General features: G+C 39.8%; 1 protein-coding gene across 1 annotated transcript in view; it reads left to right on the forward strand.

The window, feature by feature from the left end:
* Positions 1–18,919, forward strand: part of Snd1 (staphylococcal nuclease and tudor domain containing 1) — a 446,310-nt gene that overhangs the window by 235,135 nt on the left and 192,256 nt on the right. The window contains exon 13 of the mRNA XM_069996698.1: positions 11,324–11,434. Within this exon, the coding sequence (XP_069852799.1) occupies positions 11,324–11,434 (111 nt within the window). The remainder of the gene's footprint in view (positions 1–11,323; positions 11,435–18,919) is intronic.

Here is an 18,919-nt window from a genome sequence, read left to right on the forward strand (position 1 = left end):
GTTCATTGTCAACATGGTGTCTAGTGAGTACCACTGCTGCATTTGTTCAGTGTTTGTCCCTTCTTAATTGTAATTCTTCCAACCATATTTTGTCTTCCAACCATATTTTGTCCTCTGCTATCTTGTCTTTTTTGAAGATCAAGTTACACGTGTTCACCTAGGTAGTTAGTCCACAAATAGAAATAAGGTAATGGATACAGAATGGCTTGGAGGTAACTCTGACTAGAGAATTAGCTATTTGGCAAGGTAAATATGAACTGATTTTTTTAATACCCCTTTTAAAAGTCCCTAGGTATTTTTTTTCTTTCCCATTTGAAGAGTATTACCGGAGTTTAGTGGGATGTAGCCTCTGAAGCTAGAATGACTTTTTTCAGTGCTCAAGTATAAGCCTCTTACTAATAATGAAGTGTAGCTGGATATTTGCTTTATCAATTTAAGAATTTATTTGTCTATGACACAATAATTCCATGAAATGACTTTCCCCCTTAATTTCTTTCCCCTTCTCTTTCTTTTTTTCTCCTTCCACCCTTCCCACCTTCTCACCGTTTCCTTTCCATCTCTACCTGTTCCTTCAATCTCCACCCCTCCTCTCTCCTCGGTCTTCTCTTCTATCTCTTCTCTTTCCTTTTTGCTTTTTATCTTGACATAACAGTCTCATGGATTTGTCTGCCCCAGCTGGCTTTGAACCATGGTCCTCAGATCTCAGCCTTCTGAGTAGCTTTACAGGTGTGAGCCCTGCTCCCTTCTATTCTTATAAACCATTTCTATCACCTTTGGTTCTAACCATGCATCTTTTTAAGTTCTTTAAGTAGAACTTAAGTTTATTATCTGTAATTATTTCTTCCTATTCTCATCTCCCAGTGAGAAAGAGTGATTTTGATTGCTGACACACTCACACAGTCATTATTCCAAGAGTTCTTGACTTTCATATCTCAACTCTAATCTTTAGAAAATGTTCTTAGTTCTCATTTGTGTGTGGAATCACAGACCTGTTCATATTTGGAATGCTCACAAAAATTGAACCGACACTAGAGGGGTGGTTTAAGAGTTTCTTGAACTTGATTTGCTTTTAAGTTCTATTCCATAGTTTCTTATTCATGTCTGGCTGTCTGAGGTAGTGTTTTCTATGGGTCATGCTGTGCCTTGTGCTGCTGTGTTAGCCCAGCTGGGCTGGTGAATTGTCAAAGGCATACACTTGGCTCTCAGAGCTTGCAACAAGAGTGTTCCGCACCAAGTTAATACAGCTTTGATAATCTTTATTTTCCCTTTACTTCATTCTGGTTACTAAAGCCTGGCTAGGAACATGTAAGCATTTGAATCTTCCTTTTTGTGTTCTATCTGTATTGTAAAGGCTGGGAAAGTCTCTGGTCACTGTTCAGATTCACTGTGGCTATCTTGGCACAAGACTTGTTAAATGGAAAAAGGAGCATTTCAGTCTAAAAACTTTAAAAATCAATTTGAGTCACTTTTAGAACTTGTTTAAACGGGATAAGTGAAAAATGGGGAAGATGAGGGAGGAGAGATTTAGGAAATCTATAAAGGATTGTGCCACCTCAAATGCTTCCAATTATTGATGTTTCTGATATAAAAATCTCCTTGTACAGATTCTGCTTGGCATTGTGAGACATGCTTCCTGGCTGTCTGTGGAGAACAGGGTGCTAGGAAGATAGTCAGAACAAAACATCTTTGATCTAGTGTGTACTTGGGGATCAACAACATCAGGGGGGGAGAGATACAGTGTGTCCGGGAGAGTCATCACACTAGTTTCTGGAAGCTATCACTTAGTGGGACTTTCTTTTTGAGTCCTGATTTGAAAATAGTCACTTACTGAAGGATTCTTGTTCATTGTTCATTATCTCTAGGTCTCTCCCATGTAGACTTTTGCTGGATTTTTTTTTTTTTGCTTATAAAAGCCTGTCCCAAGCCTGAAATTGCAAGGTTCCTGCTTCAAAGAATATGGATTTTAGAGGTCTTGTTGTGAACTTTTGGAGATCTGAAGAGGCTTGGCTTATGGGACTATGAGATGTTGAGCATTTTCTCTTCTTGTTCACTGTGTTTGGGGATGAGGGAAAACACATTCTCCATATATATGAGCAAAGATGGAACTTAGGTTTTTGAAGAAAATTGTTTTCCAGTCTTCTAAATTTTCTATCTCCTAGTGGAATTCTGTAATGACTTCTTTTTCCAACTTGTCTCTAAAAACTGACACTTAGTATCCTATAGCTTGCCAGAAAAACATCAGTACTCTATCACTTCTATGTAGCCCCATGTAGAACTTTTCCTGAATAGGTGATGAGAAGCAACACCAGCCTCCATTTATTTATGTATGTATTTTTTAAATTTTTGCCAGTCCTGGGTCTTGAACTCAGGGCCTGGGTACTATCCCTGAGCTTCTTTTTACTCAAGTTAGTGCTCTACCATTGAGCCACAGCATCACTTTCAACTTTTTCTGTTTATGTGGTACGGACTGAGGAATCAAGCACTCTACCACTAAGCCACATTCCCAGCTCCAAGACCAGCCTTCTTCAGGAATTAGTGTTGGGGCTCTGGCAGCTATGCTTTTCCAGTGTGGCACTTGTGAGATGCTTTACTTGTACCAGAAGTATAGTGAGTATGTAAAGGAAAGAGGGCTAGTTTCCCTGGTATTAAATCGGCAGCACATTTGAGGGACAGAGGTTTAGGGTACATTTGAGCGTGACAGAGGTTTAGGGTACATGCCTAATATTTCATAGGTTATGGGTATGCTTTGTTTTGAGTGCATGATATGTAACACAGGACCTTGAAATTATTGTAAAGAAATTGTATGTGTACGTGTATTTCTTTCTGTATATGTGTAATACATGGATATGCCTGAGGTATGTATCTCGCTACAGATGGTGTGATGGTTATGAATATATTAAAATGTTAATTATTTTTCATCATTTCCTTTAACCTTGACTAATACATATTGCAGACACATTTCTTCATGGGTTTGCTTTAGTTGAAATGTGTACCCACATGTGTTTGCCTTAAGGAAAATATTCTGCTTTTTAATCTCCATGGACACCTCAGGGACTGATAAAATGTGAATGGTTTTTAAGTGGAAAATGTTAGGCTCAAAGACCTAGATAAAGATCTGTAAGGCAAAGCTACAGAGTTATATGTTATCCTTTTTAGATGGAGAATGAAGGGGAAGCATGCAGGGTATGTCAAGGTATTATTCCCTCTGCCCACTCTTGATATCTTTATCCAGTTAACCCAGGTTCTATTTTACTATGTAGTATATTCTCTTTGAGTTTGCTCTCCTATATTCATCAAATCGTCCAAGTTACACAGATAGAGAAGTATGTTTGTATGGAGAAAATTTTTATCTTTATTCCCATTTGATATATATGTTATTTTTTTAACCAGACAGACAAATGCATAATATCATCTAGTTGCTTGTGTCAATCATCCTTGAAAAACTTCTCTATATCTTCATTTTTAGGCTCTGTGGAAAGTTAGTAGTGGTTGGTATTTGTAGAATATGGAAACAACTGTTTGTTAAAACACTTAGGGCAGATCAGAGGTGGTAAATCTACTCAAAATATAATAGGCAGGCCTCAGGTGTCAAGACCAATAGGAAGATAAGGCTCAAGAACAGAGACCGGTGAGTACAAACATCTATTTGAGAAGAAGGCTCAGATCCAAGGCCTTGGAATATGAATATTCATTTAGAAGGAGGTGACAGCAGTGATAAAGATTGGTTCCATTTAGGGGTGTTGGTCCTGGAGTTGAAAACACTGAGGATAAGTCTCCTCCCTGTCAGAGAGGGAGTTACAGAGATGGAAGGGGAGAAAACCCATGTTGAATTGGGAGTACAGGTATCTGTGTTAACACATAATATAGATATACTGCCTTAGCTTCTCCAAGAAGGACGAAGTATGCAAGAAATTATTGGGAGAAGATTCTGCTGAGGGTAACCAGGGAGGGAGCTGTGGGAAGCTGGGTGAATCTTCAGACTGCCAGGCAGATCAAACACTTCCTTTCCTACATAGAGAAGGAAGAGAATGGAGGAAGATTGTAGAACAAAAGTCTAAAACAGTGAAGCAGTTCTGGAGGAGTTTCCTTAAAACAGATATACATGTGCAACAGTGTTGAAAGGTGGGGCCTATAAAAAGTAATGAGGACAACTGAATGGAGTCCTCATAAATGCATTAATGTAATATTCCTAGGAAATGGTCAGTTATCCTTAGAGTAGGCTCTTATAAATTGAGCTCAGCGCCTTGTCTGTTCTCTTACATATACTTCCTAGCTTTTCTACCATCTTATGATGCACCATGATCTTAGACTTATTAGCCTCTAGAACCATGAGCCAAAAGAAAAGGAAAGATTTATTGCAAAGTGTGTTATAGCACCAGAAAATGGATGAAGACAGTCCTTACGTCCAAATTGCCCATCAGTAGAGGTCTGTGTCTCTCAGCACTCGGCCTGCCTTAGTATCTCTGCTGGGTTTAGTTATTGGCTAGTAGCAGCTGGTGGGAAGCATAGCCTTGGCTGTAATAGCAGTGATGGATTTCAGAGCACAGCAGCTGGGTTGTCAGTCAATTATGCTTCCTGTACTCAGAGATCCAAGAGGCACATTTTCATGTCTAGCACACATGGTTTTCAGTAGTTACAGAACAGATACAGAATTAAATGTATAGAAATAAACATATATCAAAACATATAGCTCCTTCAGTAAGTGGCTAATTCCAGAGCTAGGGTAGACAATACAAGATAAGCTTGGAACACATTTTTCCAGAAAACAAGGAAGTGCCCAAAGGACACTGAAGCTATCCTGTACCTACTGCCACTTGCCAAGTTGAGAACTATTTGAACATCAAAATAAAGAACAGTAGTAGCAGATTATAACCTTCCGAATAAAAAGGGATGCTATGAATTCATAGTAATAAAATTAGGTAAATAAATAACTTGGAAATTTTATGAAAGATGAGAAAGTGTTTACTCAGAAAATACCTATTACTTTCAAAGGGAAAATGAGCAACTTTAGAGTGGAGAAGCCTGGTAGATACCACTCCAATCAAGTGATTAAGTATAACAATATCAGTGAATAATAACAACGCTGTATAACTTCTGTGTGATTATGAAGACAAGCCAGTATACCTGGCCAGAACATCTTTGAAAAATATTGAGGTCATGTAAATCAAAGAAAGACAAAAGAATTGTTTCAGATAAGAGAGATATGGAAATTTAATGAAACATTTGATTCTGAATCACAGCAGCCTTTGCCCCTTCAACACCCCCTTACCCCCCATAGACACACACATATACACCTATGGCATCAGGTTCTCATGGTCGGCTTCAATCCAAAAGTACTAAGTGAAAAATTGCAGAAATAGCAAATTACAAATTTTATAGTATGCCATTCTGAATAGTATGGTGGAATCTCTCGCCATCTTCCTCTGCTATGCCCAGGATGAGTCATCCCTTTGGCTAGCTATATCTATACTGCATATGCTACCCTCTCCCTAGTCACATAGTACCTGACTTTATTCTCTGATTGACCACTGTGACCTAACCATTTAATAATGGCCCCAATTCTCAAGAGTAATGTTGCCAAGCTTAGCTAAATTTTTTTAAAAGGTATAAAGTTCCTCTTAAGTGAAAAAGAAATACAGAAGGCAAGAAAATTTTTACACTAAATTTTCCTTACAGTTTTTAATTATTCTGTTTTATTCATTACTGTTAGTCTCTCTTTTTTTTTCTTTTTTTTCTGACTCTTACTGTTCCTCAACTATCATATTTTGTGGGAAGGAAATCTTGGAAAATTCAGTTGTTCCTTAGTATTCATAGAAGATTGGTTCAAGGCCTCCCACAGACAACAAAATCCATGAATGCTCAAGTCAAGTCCCTAATATGAAATGTCTTAGTATTTGCATAAAAATTATCTATATCCTTCCTAATCTTGAAATCTTTGCCATAAAACATACTACCTAATTCAATATAAGTGCTTTCTAATAGTTGTTACACTGTATTCTTTGGGGAATGATAACAACAAAAATGTCCATGTATGTTCAGTACAAATAGAATGTGAGATTGGTTGCATGCACTATATAAGACTCATCGAATGAGGAACTGACTGCCTGTATAGAGTTCAGTACCATCTTGGTAGCAGGCATCCACTCTGTATCCTGGAACATGTCCCCCATGGCTATGACTGGGAGACTAAGAATTCTGGAACAGGTTAAGTTTTTTTATTAAATGGCAGTTAATGTGTCTATGTTTATGTTCTTGTTCTACTTGTGTTTTGAATTTGTAGGAAAATAGCCTGGTTAATAGGAGAGGCACACTTGAAATTCGTGAGGATGGTGGTACAACTTACTTTCAAATGGTTCAAAGAAAACTTGTTCTCTGACTATTTGTAGCCTTTTCTCTAACTCCAAATAGGTACAATATTACCTACATACACAGTAAAGTAACCTAAACAATTTTAGACAGTTATCTCACCTATCAACTTATATTATTTATTTTTTTCGGGGGGGGGTGGTCCGGTCGTGGGGGCTGAACTCTGGGCCTGGGCGCTGTCCCTTAGCTCTTCAGCTCAAGGCTAGCGCTCTACCAATTGAGCCACAGCGCCACTTCCGGCTTTTTTCTTTTCGTTTATGTGGTGCTGAGGAATCGAACACAGGGCCTCATGCATGCAAGGCAAGTGCTCTACCACTGAGCCACCTTCCCAGCCCAGCTTATATTATTTGTTACTTCCAATGTTGGGTTTGTAGTAAGGGATGGGAACAACAGCAAAAATGTATTTGTTAGATTGTTACTTTTTAAGATTCCTACCCTTTCATATGGGCCTAAGTCACCTTTTGTCATGTTTTCAGCACAGAGAACCTGATGGATTCAAAGCTATCATAGAGTAGGAAAGTATGAAATGATGACAATGGACTTGCTATGTAGAAAGTGGGTAGGGAAGATGTCAATGCTTTAGGTCCTTTGAGAATGTCTGCAAATTGAGCCCATGTCATTGTCTGTCTATCAGTAATACCTGACAGTTCCTGATGGAAACTTCCCTTACAGTAAAACACTCAATTTCTCTTTTAGTTTGGAGAAATATTCTCTAATGTTTCTCTTTTTCTAGCTGATGCAGAGTGATGGGTTACTGTGAGACCTCCAAGGCTGGGTTAGTTTTCGTTTTATATGCTGATTGTAAATTATTCATTTGTGCCAGACATGTGTAATTGGAATGGAATTACTGATACACTCAAGAAAGCAGAACTTATAAATTTGTCTAAAGCAGCATAATATCATGGCACACAATATAATGTTCTCTTTTCTTACTGGGCGACTGATCAATGCACTCGTTTGGGTTCTGAGCCATCTTTTGCCAGGGGAAAAATCTTCTGACCTTTCATTAGCAGCCAAAAGAAATGAACGAGACACTCAAGTACATGTATCTAGGCTAATTCCATTTTCACTCTCTCCTTTTCATTCATTTTTCAAATTGCAATCTCAGATAATGGGGAAGAGAGAGACAAAAGCAGAAAAGGCATGTAGAAAGTTATTGTCCTCATTTCTATGCTGGGAAACTTTGGCTAGAAAAAGTCACGTTTGAATACTATATTTACAAAATAAATAGGTGTTTTTTCTCTACCTTAATTCTCAAAATTTTCTGGATAGTTTTAAGACAAAATTAAAAGCAATGATATAATTCCACTACATTTAGAAATTATTTTATCCTAAAGGATTTTGTGTGTGTGTGTCTCGGTCATGGGGCTTGAACTCTGGGCTTAGGTGCTGTCTCTATGCTCTTCAGCTCAAGGTGAGCGCTCTACTGCTTGAGCCAGAACACCACTTCCGGTTTTCTAATGGTTTATTGAAGTTAAGAGTCTCACAGACTTTCCTGCCCAGGCTAGCTTTGAACCATGATCCTCAGATCTCAGCCTCCTGAGTAGATAGGATTACAGGCGTGAGCCACTGGCGTTTTTTGTTTGTTTGTTTTTTTAAATCCCAAAGGATTCTATTTTACAGACCTGAGTGGAAACCTTTCCATTCAGAAACCTTTTACAAAGTAATGTGCTAGAAATTGGTGATTGTATAGAGCAAGGAAAAGCGAGCCTTTCCCTCAAAGGCAATGACTTAATAATTGCAATATTATTGCATAATTATTGATGGTGAGTTATCATAGGGGATGCATTAAGAAGAGAATGCATGTGATTCTCACATGCTGGAATGTAGTAAATAGAGAGTAAAGAAAGTTTGTTATCATTTCATTTATTTTACTCTCTTTGTTGTAAGCACCGGTACCACAACTGTTCAACTGGGGAAAATCCTTAATTAGGGTAAGTAGCTAAAAGAACGTGGCTGGGCTCTGATGTTAGGCCTTAGAGGACAGGGACAGATAATGGTGGGCAGAGTGTGGAGTGTGAATTGGCAATCTGTGAACTCAATAATGGCAAGCCTTAACAACAGCAATTTGCTGATATATAAATAAAATAAGAAGCTGGGCACTGTTGGCTCATGGTGTTACTCAGAGGCTGGGATCTGAAGATTTCAGTTTGCAAACAGCCCAGTCAGGAAGACCAGGATACTATCTCCAGATAATCACTTAAAAGCCAAGAGTGGAACTGTGGATCACTGAAGTGGTAGAGTAATCAAGCACCCTAAGTGGAAAAAGCTAAGAAAGGCGGGGCACCGGTGGCTCACGCCTATAATCCTAGGTACTCAGGAGGCTGAGATCTGAGGATTGCTGTTAGAAACCAGCTCTGGCAAGAACGTCCATGAGACTCTTATCTCCAATTAACCACCAGAAAACTGGAAGTGGTGCTGTAGTAGAGTGCTCACCTTGAACTTAAGAGCTGAGGGACAGTGCCCAGGCCCATAGTTCAAGCCCCATGACCAACAAAAGAAAAAAAGAAAAAGCTAAGAAAGAACACCCAGGCCCGGAGTTCAAGTTACAGTACTAGTGCTCATGCACACATGCATGTGCGCACATGTGCATGCACACACACACACACACACACACACACACACACACACACACACACACACACACACACACACACACACACACACACACACACACACACACACACACACGGACAAGGACAAGGACAAAGACAAAGACAAAGACAATGAAGAATAAGAAAGTACTGTGCCCTAGGTTCCCTGCTGGCCAGGCATATATAGGTGCTAAATCTAGGATTTGATTTGAGCAGCATTAACAGGACTGGACCATTAAACATTGTGCTTTTTTTGTTGTTGTTTAGTATTTGCTAGCTTCTCATATAGAGGCTTATTTGAATGAAATTTTCCTTTCTTGCTATATCATTCTTGCTTTCTCCTTCAGACCCCATGTTGACTGTAAAATGCCAATGCTCAGTAATTGAAAATGCAGTAACAAATATTTCTTTATTCTCTTGGCATTTAAAATCACCAAGGCATCTCAATCTGTCACAGTGGAATTGTCTCCCCGCCCCCTCCCTCTTCCTAGCTGTCTCACTAGCTCTTTGGTGGGTGGAACCTCTTTCTGGCCCGGGTAGGGCTCCTTGGTGACAACCTTAGTTAAATCCTCACCGTGTATCAACATCTACATCTGCTGATTTGGGGCTGTTGCCTTCTCTGGGCTGCCAAACACAACTCTGATAATGACAGCATTTGCCAGCACGCTCAGGCAGTGACTCAGGAGACAGGGTGGCCAGCAAAGCAGCCTCTTTGTGGGAGTGGATTTTGAGAAGTGCTAATTCCGTGGCGGTTTAGAGATATTAATATCATGCTGGCAGTAGATAAACAGACAGTAGAGGGACACATAATGGAAGAGAATCAGCCATAGCATCTTTTCCTCCTTTTCTCTACCAGCTAATTTTTTTTCTTTTTTTCTTTAATAAATCCTGTTTTCCTAGGGTTAGATGAATAGAGCCCTTAAATGGCTTAAACAAAGAAGAGATGCTATGCTAGTTAATCCAGTTGCCTGTACTTTCCCCTCCCCTGCCCCCATGACATTTTTATGGGGACCACTAGTGTGTTAAGAGTTAACTACATTTTCAAGCAATTCTAAATCATAGCATATGGCAAAGTAGCCTATTGCTTACTGTACCCTCTCCCTAAAGGGCAACGAACCAGATGGTATGAGTGGGGCTTTTGGTGTAATTATGACAGATACAAAGAAAGACATAACCACCACTCTCACTCAATAATATCATGACTCTTGCTTTCCAGCATTTGCTATAGTTAATTTTTTCACAATTTAATTTTACAATTGGCTGTTTGTGTCCATGCTCCCATTCCAGATTGGAGAGGAACCATGCAAATATGCTTCATTGGTTATCTTAGCATTATCTTTTGTTCTCTCCTCTTTTGTGCTGAAGGCAACTTACAGAAGCACCCTCATTCCCAGTGGGAGCAGTTTTCCTATTTTTGTGAACAAAAGATTCCATATATGCAAGAAGTGCTTCAGGTCAGATTTTAATATGAGGTCTTCTGTAGTCTCATTGGCAGACTGCTCCAAAACTGGTCATCTCAGGTTTTATACTTTTTTATTTTCTCCTTCCCCATGTGGTTTTCTTCTATAATACAGCCTCCCTCCTTCCCTCCCTCCCTCCCTCCCTCCCCTCCCCTCCCTCCCTCCCTCCCTCCCTCCCTCCCTCCCTCCCTCCCTCCCTTCCTTCCTTCCTTCCTTCCTTCCTTCCTTCCTTCCTTCCTTCCTTCCTTCCTTCCTTCCTTCCTTCCTTCCTTGCTTCCTTCCTTCCTTCCTTCCTTCCTTGCTTCCTTCCTTCCTTCCTGCCAACCCCCCTATTCATTTGTGGCTCTCTTCCAGACTCACTTCGGATAGGAAACCACACGTATCCAGAGTTGAGAAGAGAAGAGACATACTTTGACTATTATGTTAAACTGGTATCTCTTAACAGTGCCAAAGTAAAACAAGACATTTTCTAGTTACAGTTTAGTATAGAAAGGAGATTTTGAGAAATTTAGGTCATGCTTTTATGTGTTTCATTTTTTTTATCTATGTGCCTGATATTTTAGAGCAGACTTTTCTTGAGGGTAGTGGCTTGTTTATAACATTCTGTAAATAGCCTGGCCTGATGTGGGCTTTTTACAGATATTCTTTGCTAGTTTTTATTTATGGATTGATATAGCATCTGACTGTACTAACCAGGAAAGTGCTGAGGTAGGGAACTTTGTTTGTGGTTCATCTTTGTTTATTTGGATTTCTAGCTTAGCAACTCATTGGTCTTGAAATCCTTGGCTTCTCCTTCACTCTGCCAGAATGCATTAAGACCTCCAGGTGCTAACTGTTATTATTTCTGTTGACTGAGCCCCATATGCACCTTTAGTGCTCACTGACCTATCTTTCCTGTTGCAGAAACATCGCTGAGGCTCTTGTCAGCAAAGGTCTAGCCACAGTGATCAGATACCGGCAGGATGATGACCAGAGATCCTCACACTATGATGAACTGCTGGCTGCAGAGGCCAGGTGAGTTTGAAAAATGACTAAACACATTGGGTCCTACAGCCCTGTTTTGTTTTGTTTTCTCCTGTTTCACTATTGTACTTGTACCTGGGCAGAATGTGTTAGAAAAACATGTTTTGTTAGAGCTTGCATCCTTTTTTTAATTCCTATTTCCACCCTATGAAGTCCAGAAGGGCACACTCAGAACTTGCTTTCTAACCTTCATTAAGTACCCTTGCACATCCATTTTTTCAACATACGTAAAATCTCCCTGTGTTGATGTTTAAAAAGGAATCACAGATGTGCACACTAAAGCAAACATCTTCATCACCATTCCTGGGACCAATAGGAAAACCCTGCTTATGTGTATAATTCATTTGTCTGGGTCTTTTACCTTCAGAGGGCTCTCCCCCAAGTTCTCCCACTTGTCACCTCTAAACCTTTTGTCATGTACAAAGGAAATGAAAACATTTATTAGGAAATGAGTTTTGGTTTGAAGCACTTCTGACAGCTGGCAGGAGAGCATAGGAGAGGCCTTGTGACATTTTACTTTTGTCCTTCATCTCTGTGGCTGGTTGCCCCAAGGACTTGCAGTCTGCTCCGCAGTGTGATTTGCTGTTGACATTCCTCAAGGCTCTTGCTCAGAGACACTTTTGTCACTGTGGTGCCATTGGCTGAGTGATTCCTAGACTTCCTGGGAAACAGCAGGAGTTGAGCTACTTACAATTGAGCACATGTGAATAACTCAACCAGCAACTTGTCCATTGTTTCCAACTGATTCCATGAGTTTGCCTTGCTAGGTGCTGTTTTTGTGACCTCAGGACCCACTTAGAATTTGTTCATTGCCAAGTTATACACTACAGTTAGAAAAGGCATGAGTTTCACAGTTGGTCATTAGTATCATTTTTCTTGCTATTTGGCCCAGAACTTTGCCCTGATATATGACATTTACCTCTAACACATTGCACTTCGTGAAGGCTAGAGAATCTATAGAATGTATTACAGAATGTCACCTAAGAAATAAGTCAGCCAGCCCATTGTGTCTTCTTGATTCTTTGTTTTGGACTTTTCCATATGCTTTGTATAGGAAGTGATTATTAAGCATGAAGAGTTTACATCTTTGATTATTTAAGGCTTATTTAGTAGCCATTAAAAACAAAGTGTAATGCATGCTTATAATCCCCACACTCAAGAGATTGAGGCAGGGGAATTGTTTTTTGTTTGTTTGTTGTTTGTCAGTCATGGGGCTTGAACTCTGGGCCGGGGCACCGTCCCTTAGCTCTTCAGCTCAAGGCAAGTACCCTACCAGTTGAGCCACAGTGCCACTTTCGGTTTTCTGGTGGTTAATTGGAGATAAGAGTCTCATGGACATTCCTGGCTTTGAACTGGGCTGGCTTTGAACTGTGATCCTCAGATCTCAGCCTCCTGAGTAGCTAGGATTACAGGCATGAGCCACTGGCGCATGGCTGAGACAGGAGGATTGTGAATTTCAGGCCAGCCTTATATACATGGAAAGACAACATCCAAAAAAAGCTATAATAAGAACAGTATAGTAGTAGTAGTAGTAATAATAAAATAATAATAATAATAATAATGTGGTATAGATTGGTAATTAGTCTTCCTCATAATACTCCTTTCTTTCCCTTTCTGTGTCACTACTAATCCAGGTAAGCTTAAAGAACACATGATGACAAAAATGTGGCTATAGTTTTCTTAATAATGTGTAATCATCTAACTAGCCCCTCACTAAACAGGTGGGACTTATGGTGTGGGCCCATGGTCAGCTTGTCATCCTGGTCTGATAGCAACTCGAGCAGGTGAGGTATTTCCAGAGTAATAGAAACACTGAACAGCACAACGGAATGCGATTCATTGTCATATATCCTGTGCTTGTTTTTACTGTGGCACTATTAAATATTTAATTCTGATAGGCAGGTAAGCTGCTCTGAAAAGTGAAGCCAGAAACAGCCTTCTTATTATGTTTTTAGAAATAGCCATGGTGTGAGGAATGTTACAAGTGTTGTTTAATGAGTACACCTATATAGGGAAATTTCTGAAGATTTAGATTTTAAGAAGAAAACAACCTCTTTAGTGCTGATTTTGTGCTGAAGTAATATAACAAGATGGTTGCTTGCTAAAGCAGTGAGCTGCCTAGAGATAATTTTGTTGAACCATTGCTTTCAGACTGATGGTGGAAAAATTGGCTTCAGGGTCATTGCGCTGTTGCAGGTTGAGTAAATGGAGAGAAATTAACGCTTTCTCAAAGCCAGGAGGCATTGCCCTAAGGCAGTACAGGCCTCATAAAGAATTTGGGGAAACAGCCAACCTGCACTGTGAGTGGGTTTTCCTTTGGAACATTATTGTCAGGGAACCCTAGGATGATGGCGCTATGCCATCTTGTAGATGCTAACCCCCAGCCAGGAAAAGGGAAGTCCAAGAAAGACAAGAGCTTCTGCTCAGTAGGGATGGTGGTTTTGTAGCCCATTAAAAAGGATTTTGAAGGCAGAATGGCCTTTTTTTTCTTTCAAAAATAAAGTTGACCTCTTTCCTAGACCACCTGTCTCCTGACACTGCTTTATTTTAGTTTGCCTTCGAGTTAATGCACTCTGTCTCTCCCTGGTACCCCCTTCGAGTCCCCTTAGCATTCTTACTTGTTCTGTCACTAAGTTACAGCATGTCTGAACTTTTTTACATGCTTCTGCTGCTCCTCATTCTGCCTATGGATCGAACATTATCTGAGTTTAGGGTTTTCTTCCCCTAGATAGATTAGCTACATTTTTTTTCCTGTTGAACTCTTGCTTTGTGATTTGATGACCTTGTCAATTCAGTTTCTCTACCTCCCAGCTTTGCATCCTCTGCAGATCTCATTAGTGAATTGTTTACTCCTTTACTGGACCATGAATAGAGACCCTCAACAAGAAAGGCTTTGGTGTTGACCCCAGGTCTCTCACTGCATGGACTGTCACTTAACTGTCTTTTGTTTATCATCCCTCCGCCACTTTTTAATCTTCAGTAATTGTGTACTGAACCAAGCCAATTTGAATTAATTTCCCAAGTAAAATTTCTTGCACTCCTGTGTCTAATGCTTTGGCAAAGGCCAAATTAATAACATCTGCTGCATTTGTGTCAGTTATTCAATCTGAAACTCTTCAAGTGGGTGAAGGTGACCATGCAAGGCTATCATTTTCATTAGTTTCTCCCCACAAGGGTGCCAATTCCAACAGATTTTTCTGCTCCTGACCTTGGTCACTGGTTTTTCTCTCGTTATCGCTAGTGATATCAGCAGTGGTACAGAGTGCTCTTCCATTGACTTTGCTTTCCAGTGCACTGCTTGGCCATTAATCCTTTTAGAGAAACATTGGTAAGCTTTAGGGAAAGGGCAGCCAGTTAACTTATATGACTTCGCAGGTCAGCTCAGCTGCCTGTCTAGGAGTTGATGAGCTTTCTTAGAGCTCTGAGGCGCTACTTCCCCAGGCTGGGGCTGGGGTGGGGGGGCATAAAGATCTGCCAACCTTTCTCATGATTTGATGGGAGCTTAGGGAGTGCTATGTTAGGTACTCATTGGGAGAAGATAGAAAAATGAAGAATACTCATGTACAGTTTGCCAGTTGCTTTCCAGCATAACCACTAGCAGCTTTTCCACCTCTACAGCTCAGCTCTCATTCGTTTGCTGACCCTTGGAGGTGTCTTCCTTTTGATGTCTGCTTATGGAAAACCCTCATTATGTCTCTACCTGGCTCATCTAGAGGAAGCCACATCTTTTTGTTTAAAGGATAAATAAGCCATTAATTCCTCAACGGCAGCCTTCCTTTCTAGCTCAGTTGTCTATCATCAGCTATATCCTCCCTCATTACCTTGTGTCCCAGTAAGATAAGGTTTTGGCATTTGCTCGCATATTCTCAGGCCTTGTTTCACTGATGGGCTCCATTGAAAAGCTGTTGATTTTGTCCCAGGATTTTGAGAGCTTCAGTATGTTTGTCTTCGGGTTTAGGGTTTTTTTGTTTGTTTGTTTTTCAAAAGAAGTTTTAAGTATAGCTGAAAATTAGCTGACAGTTTCTTTATGTACATTTCTCTGTGACACCCCTGGATCTGATCCCCCATTTTAGAGGCGTCATAAGAGATCCTGAGGGAATATAACACCTCATTTCTTTTCTGAATGATTCTAATGATTAATTCCCAGATTGGTTTTCCATCATTTCTAAATTCTCATCTTATTTCTGTATTTCTCTGTTCACTGGTCTGCTGTATTCCTAGTCTGGATAAGTGTTCTAAACTTTTCCCAGAGATTTTCTTTTTACTCCTTTGGGGAATGTCTTATACCTGAGGTATTCCTCAGAGAGTGAATCATTATAAGGACTTACTATCCTTTCTGAAGAACTATAAAAATACCTCATATACTATGTATTTTGATTTTGGGGAGACCAGAATGGAGCTAAATGGTTTCCATGTGGATTCTTGTTGAACATGGCATGGATACCAAAGACAAGCTCATAGTGAGTAGAGTCAGATTGATGCCTGGCTGTGTGACATGTTTTCTTTAGGTATGCAAACATGAGCCTTCTCCCATCACTTCCTTTAAAACTATAATACTTTAGCCAAGCATGATGGTTGGTGCATGCCTGTCATCACAACACTTGGGGGATTGAGGCAGGTGGGTTAAAAGTTTAAGCCAGCCTGGGCTACATCTAGAGACCCTGTCTCAAAAATAAGCATTTAAAGAATTTCTAGAAACTGTTAGAAGCTATGGCTTATTACATGAAAACAAAGAAGTTCTGTTAGTTCAAAGCTTTATTCATTCAAGATAACTTTTAATGTAAGATTTTATGACTTCAAGATAAGGTGTGTACACACACACACACACACACACACACGACATTAATGCACACACACACACACACACACACACACACACACACACACACACACACACACACACACACACACACACACACACACACACACACACACACACACACACACACACACACGACATTAATGCCCCAGCCTGACTTTGAGGAAGCAACTGTATGGAGAAGATTTAAGTGATTCGTTCTAGACATACATAAGGAGGTTAAGGTTGTCTCAGGAGAATAAAAAGCTAGACACTCTTACTCAGTTTCTTGCCTGGCTCAGTGAAGATTCAGAAAACTGTGATGATGTTCTCTTTCTCTGAGAGGCAAGCACAAGCCAGCCCTCTTCTCAGCTCTGCTTTGGCTCCTCTTTGCAGTCCCCTCTGTTTGAGCAAACCCTATCTTTAAACTAGTGTTCCTACCTTATTGCGTCTCCAAACTCCAAACCCCATAAGTATCCAATCCTTGGCCTTTTTTCAGTGTGATTGACAGTGTCCTCTTATTGTAGGCTTTTTTCCTGAAGCTCTGGGGAAACTGTGCTGGCATTTCTATCACATAGCTTCGATGCTTGTTGGTGACTCTTCTTTCCCTAAGCCATTTTCCTGTGCATTAGTAAGAAGGATACAGCTTTCATTGGTTATTTCTCCTGGTGATAGAATTACTGGAGCAGAGAGGTCTTTCCAATTTCCATACATTTATACCCATCACTTATAAACATGTTTTACTGCTTTAACTGAAGTGTCTTTATTACCACTGGGAAGGAATTCCTCTTTGTCTTCTATTTATGACCTAGTGGTTTTCTGACAAAGCAAGTTTTTCCATAACATTTTATAAGTGGAAAAACTTCTGATGGAGCTTCTTATATCCATATCTAGATTACTCACAGAATATAAACATTATTCTCTGAACTTCTTATTGCTAAATTAAATGATATAACCTTAGGGGCTAGGACAAAACTCGGTGGTAGAGTGCTTGCCTAGTATGTCCTAGACCTTGGGTTTGATCTCCAACTCTGCCAAAACAAAATAACTGAAAAGACAAAGCTTCAACTCCTTTTAAAATGAAGAATTTATACTGGGTTGTCCCCATTTGAACTTGGAAGCAAGTTTCATTTATTTCTTTACCAATCCATTGAGAAAACTAGTAGGGAGTTGTGTGTCTGTTTCCAGCAACTGTTTGTATGTTTGAAACTTTAAAAACTGAGCTGTCCTATCATAGTGTAGGGACATGGGTTAATCCATCTTCCAAGATTGCAGATAGATCTTTCCTCTGTGAGGATCACCTATGCAGAGCTGCTTTGTCTTGCATGTGATGGCTTTGCATTCAGTTCTTCTCCTTATTCTCATTTTCTTGAGTATATAGCATGGATCCTAGTACTAGGAATAATAGTAGTGAACAAAAAAGATAATAGATTTAGCCCTGTACAAAGCATGCAATCTCAGAAGGACAGGCATTAAATAATTTTAATAGCACCTTTGGATATTGCTATTTTTCCTACTTCTTCCTTTTTCTCACCTGTTTTCTTAGCCCTTCCTTTTCCCACTATTATTAACAGTACTTGCCTTACTTCTTTTTTATTCCATCTTTCATTTCTATTAAATTTTCCCATGAGAGTATCTCCTTGAAATTCATCTTTTCTGTTCCGCTTCTGTTCTTTTCTTTTCAATGGTACACCTTTATTTAATGGTACACCTTTAAATAAACCAAGATTTCTCACTTTGAATCTAATGACCTCAACAAGAAAAATTCTCTTTGAATAAAACTAGAACTATTGAATAGTATTAAAAACAGAGCTTTTACTTGAAGTTTTCTCCTTTTCCTTCACTGTTTAATAGTAGATTCCTATAGCACCAGGATATTGTTGGATTTTTTTAGCTCAAGCATCATAGAAAGAGTCAGGTGAATTATCTTCTGCCCTCTTCACCCAGCTGCATTACTTCATACCAGTGCAGGTTGGAAACCAGCATGCAGAAAGCAGACTGGCTTTTCTCTTAAACATCATCCTGGCCTTTTCTTTTTGTTAACCCTTTGTTAAGCCCCACTGTTGTTTGGGGCTTGCAGAGTGGTGTCATGGTCATGAGGTTGCTGATGGGGGGAGAAGAGGTGCACTGTTAGGGAATAGGGTAGATCAGCTATTGCAAGTGGATGTGATAACAGGAAAATGCATTCAAAGAGCTGGTGTGGGGAAGTGATTTGACGACACAGCTGAATGTGGGGAAATTTAGCTTTTTTCTTTCTTCAGAAAAGATGATGCACTCAACATCCAAATAGCAGTAATCAATCTGCATTTAAGGCAGCACAAATGGCCACTTCTGGAGAGCTGTATAATGCCTTCATTCCAAAGAGTTTTCTCCTTCAGGATATTAAGAGGATCTGTCACTCCCCTCGTCCTCTTTTCTTCTCTCCCCTCCCCCTGGTTCTTTCTGACATAAGGCAAGTTAGTAGAATGTACTTTATAACCACAACTCTGGGGTGAAGTTAGAAGAGCTCTGCATGTTCTGTTGTGTACCAGTCTTATGTAGAAGTTTCTATAGGTCATGGGCAAATGATGAGCTGGCAATAAGAAATCGGCAAGAATGAGGAGGAGGGAAGAGGAACAAGGAAAGGACGAATAATTTGAAAATACATTGCAACTATGTATGAAGGAGGCATAAAGAAT

Source organism: Dipodomys merriami, unplaced genomic scaffold (genome assembly GCF_024711535.1).
Source record: "Dipodomys merriami isolate MVZ:Mamm:240054 unplaced genomic scaffold, mDipMer1.0.p SCAF_5, whole genome shotgun sequence".
NCBI lineage: Eukaryota > Metazoa > Chordata > Mammalia > Rodentia > Heteromyidae > Dipodomys > Dipodomys merriami.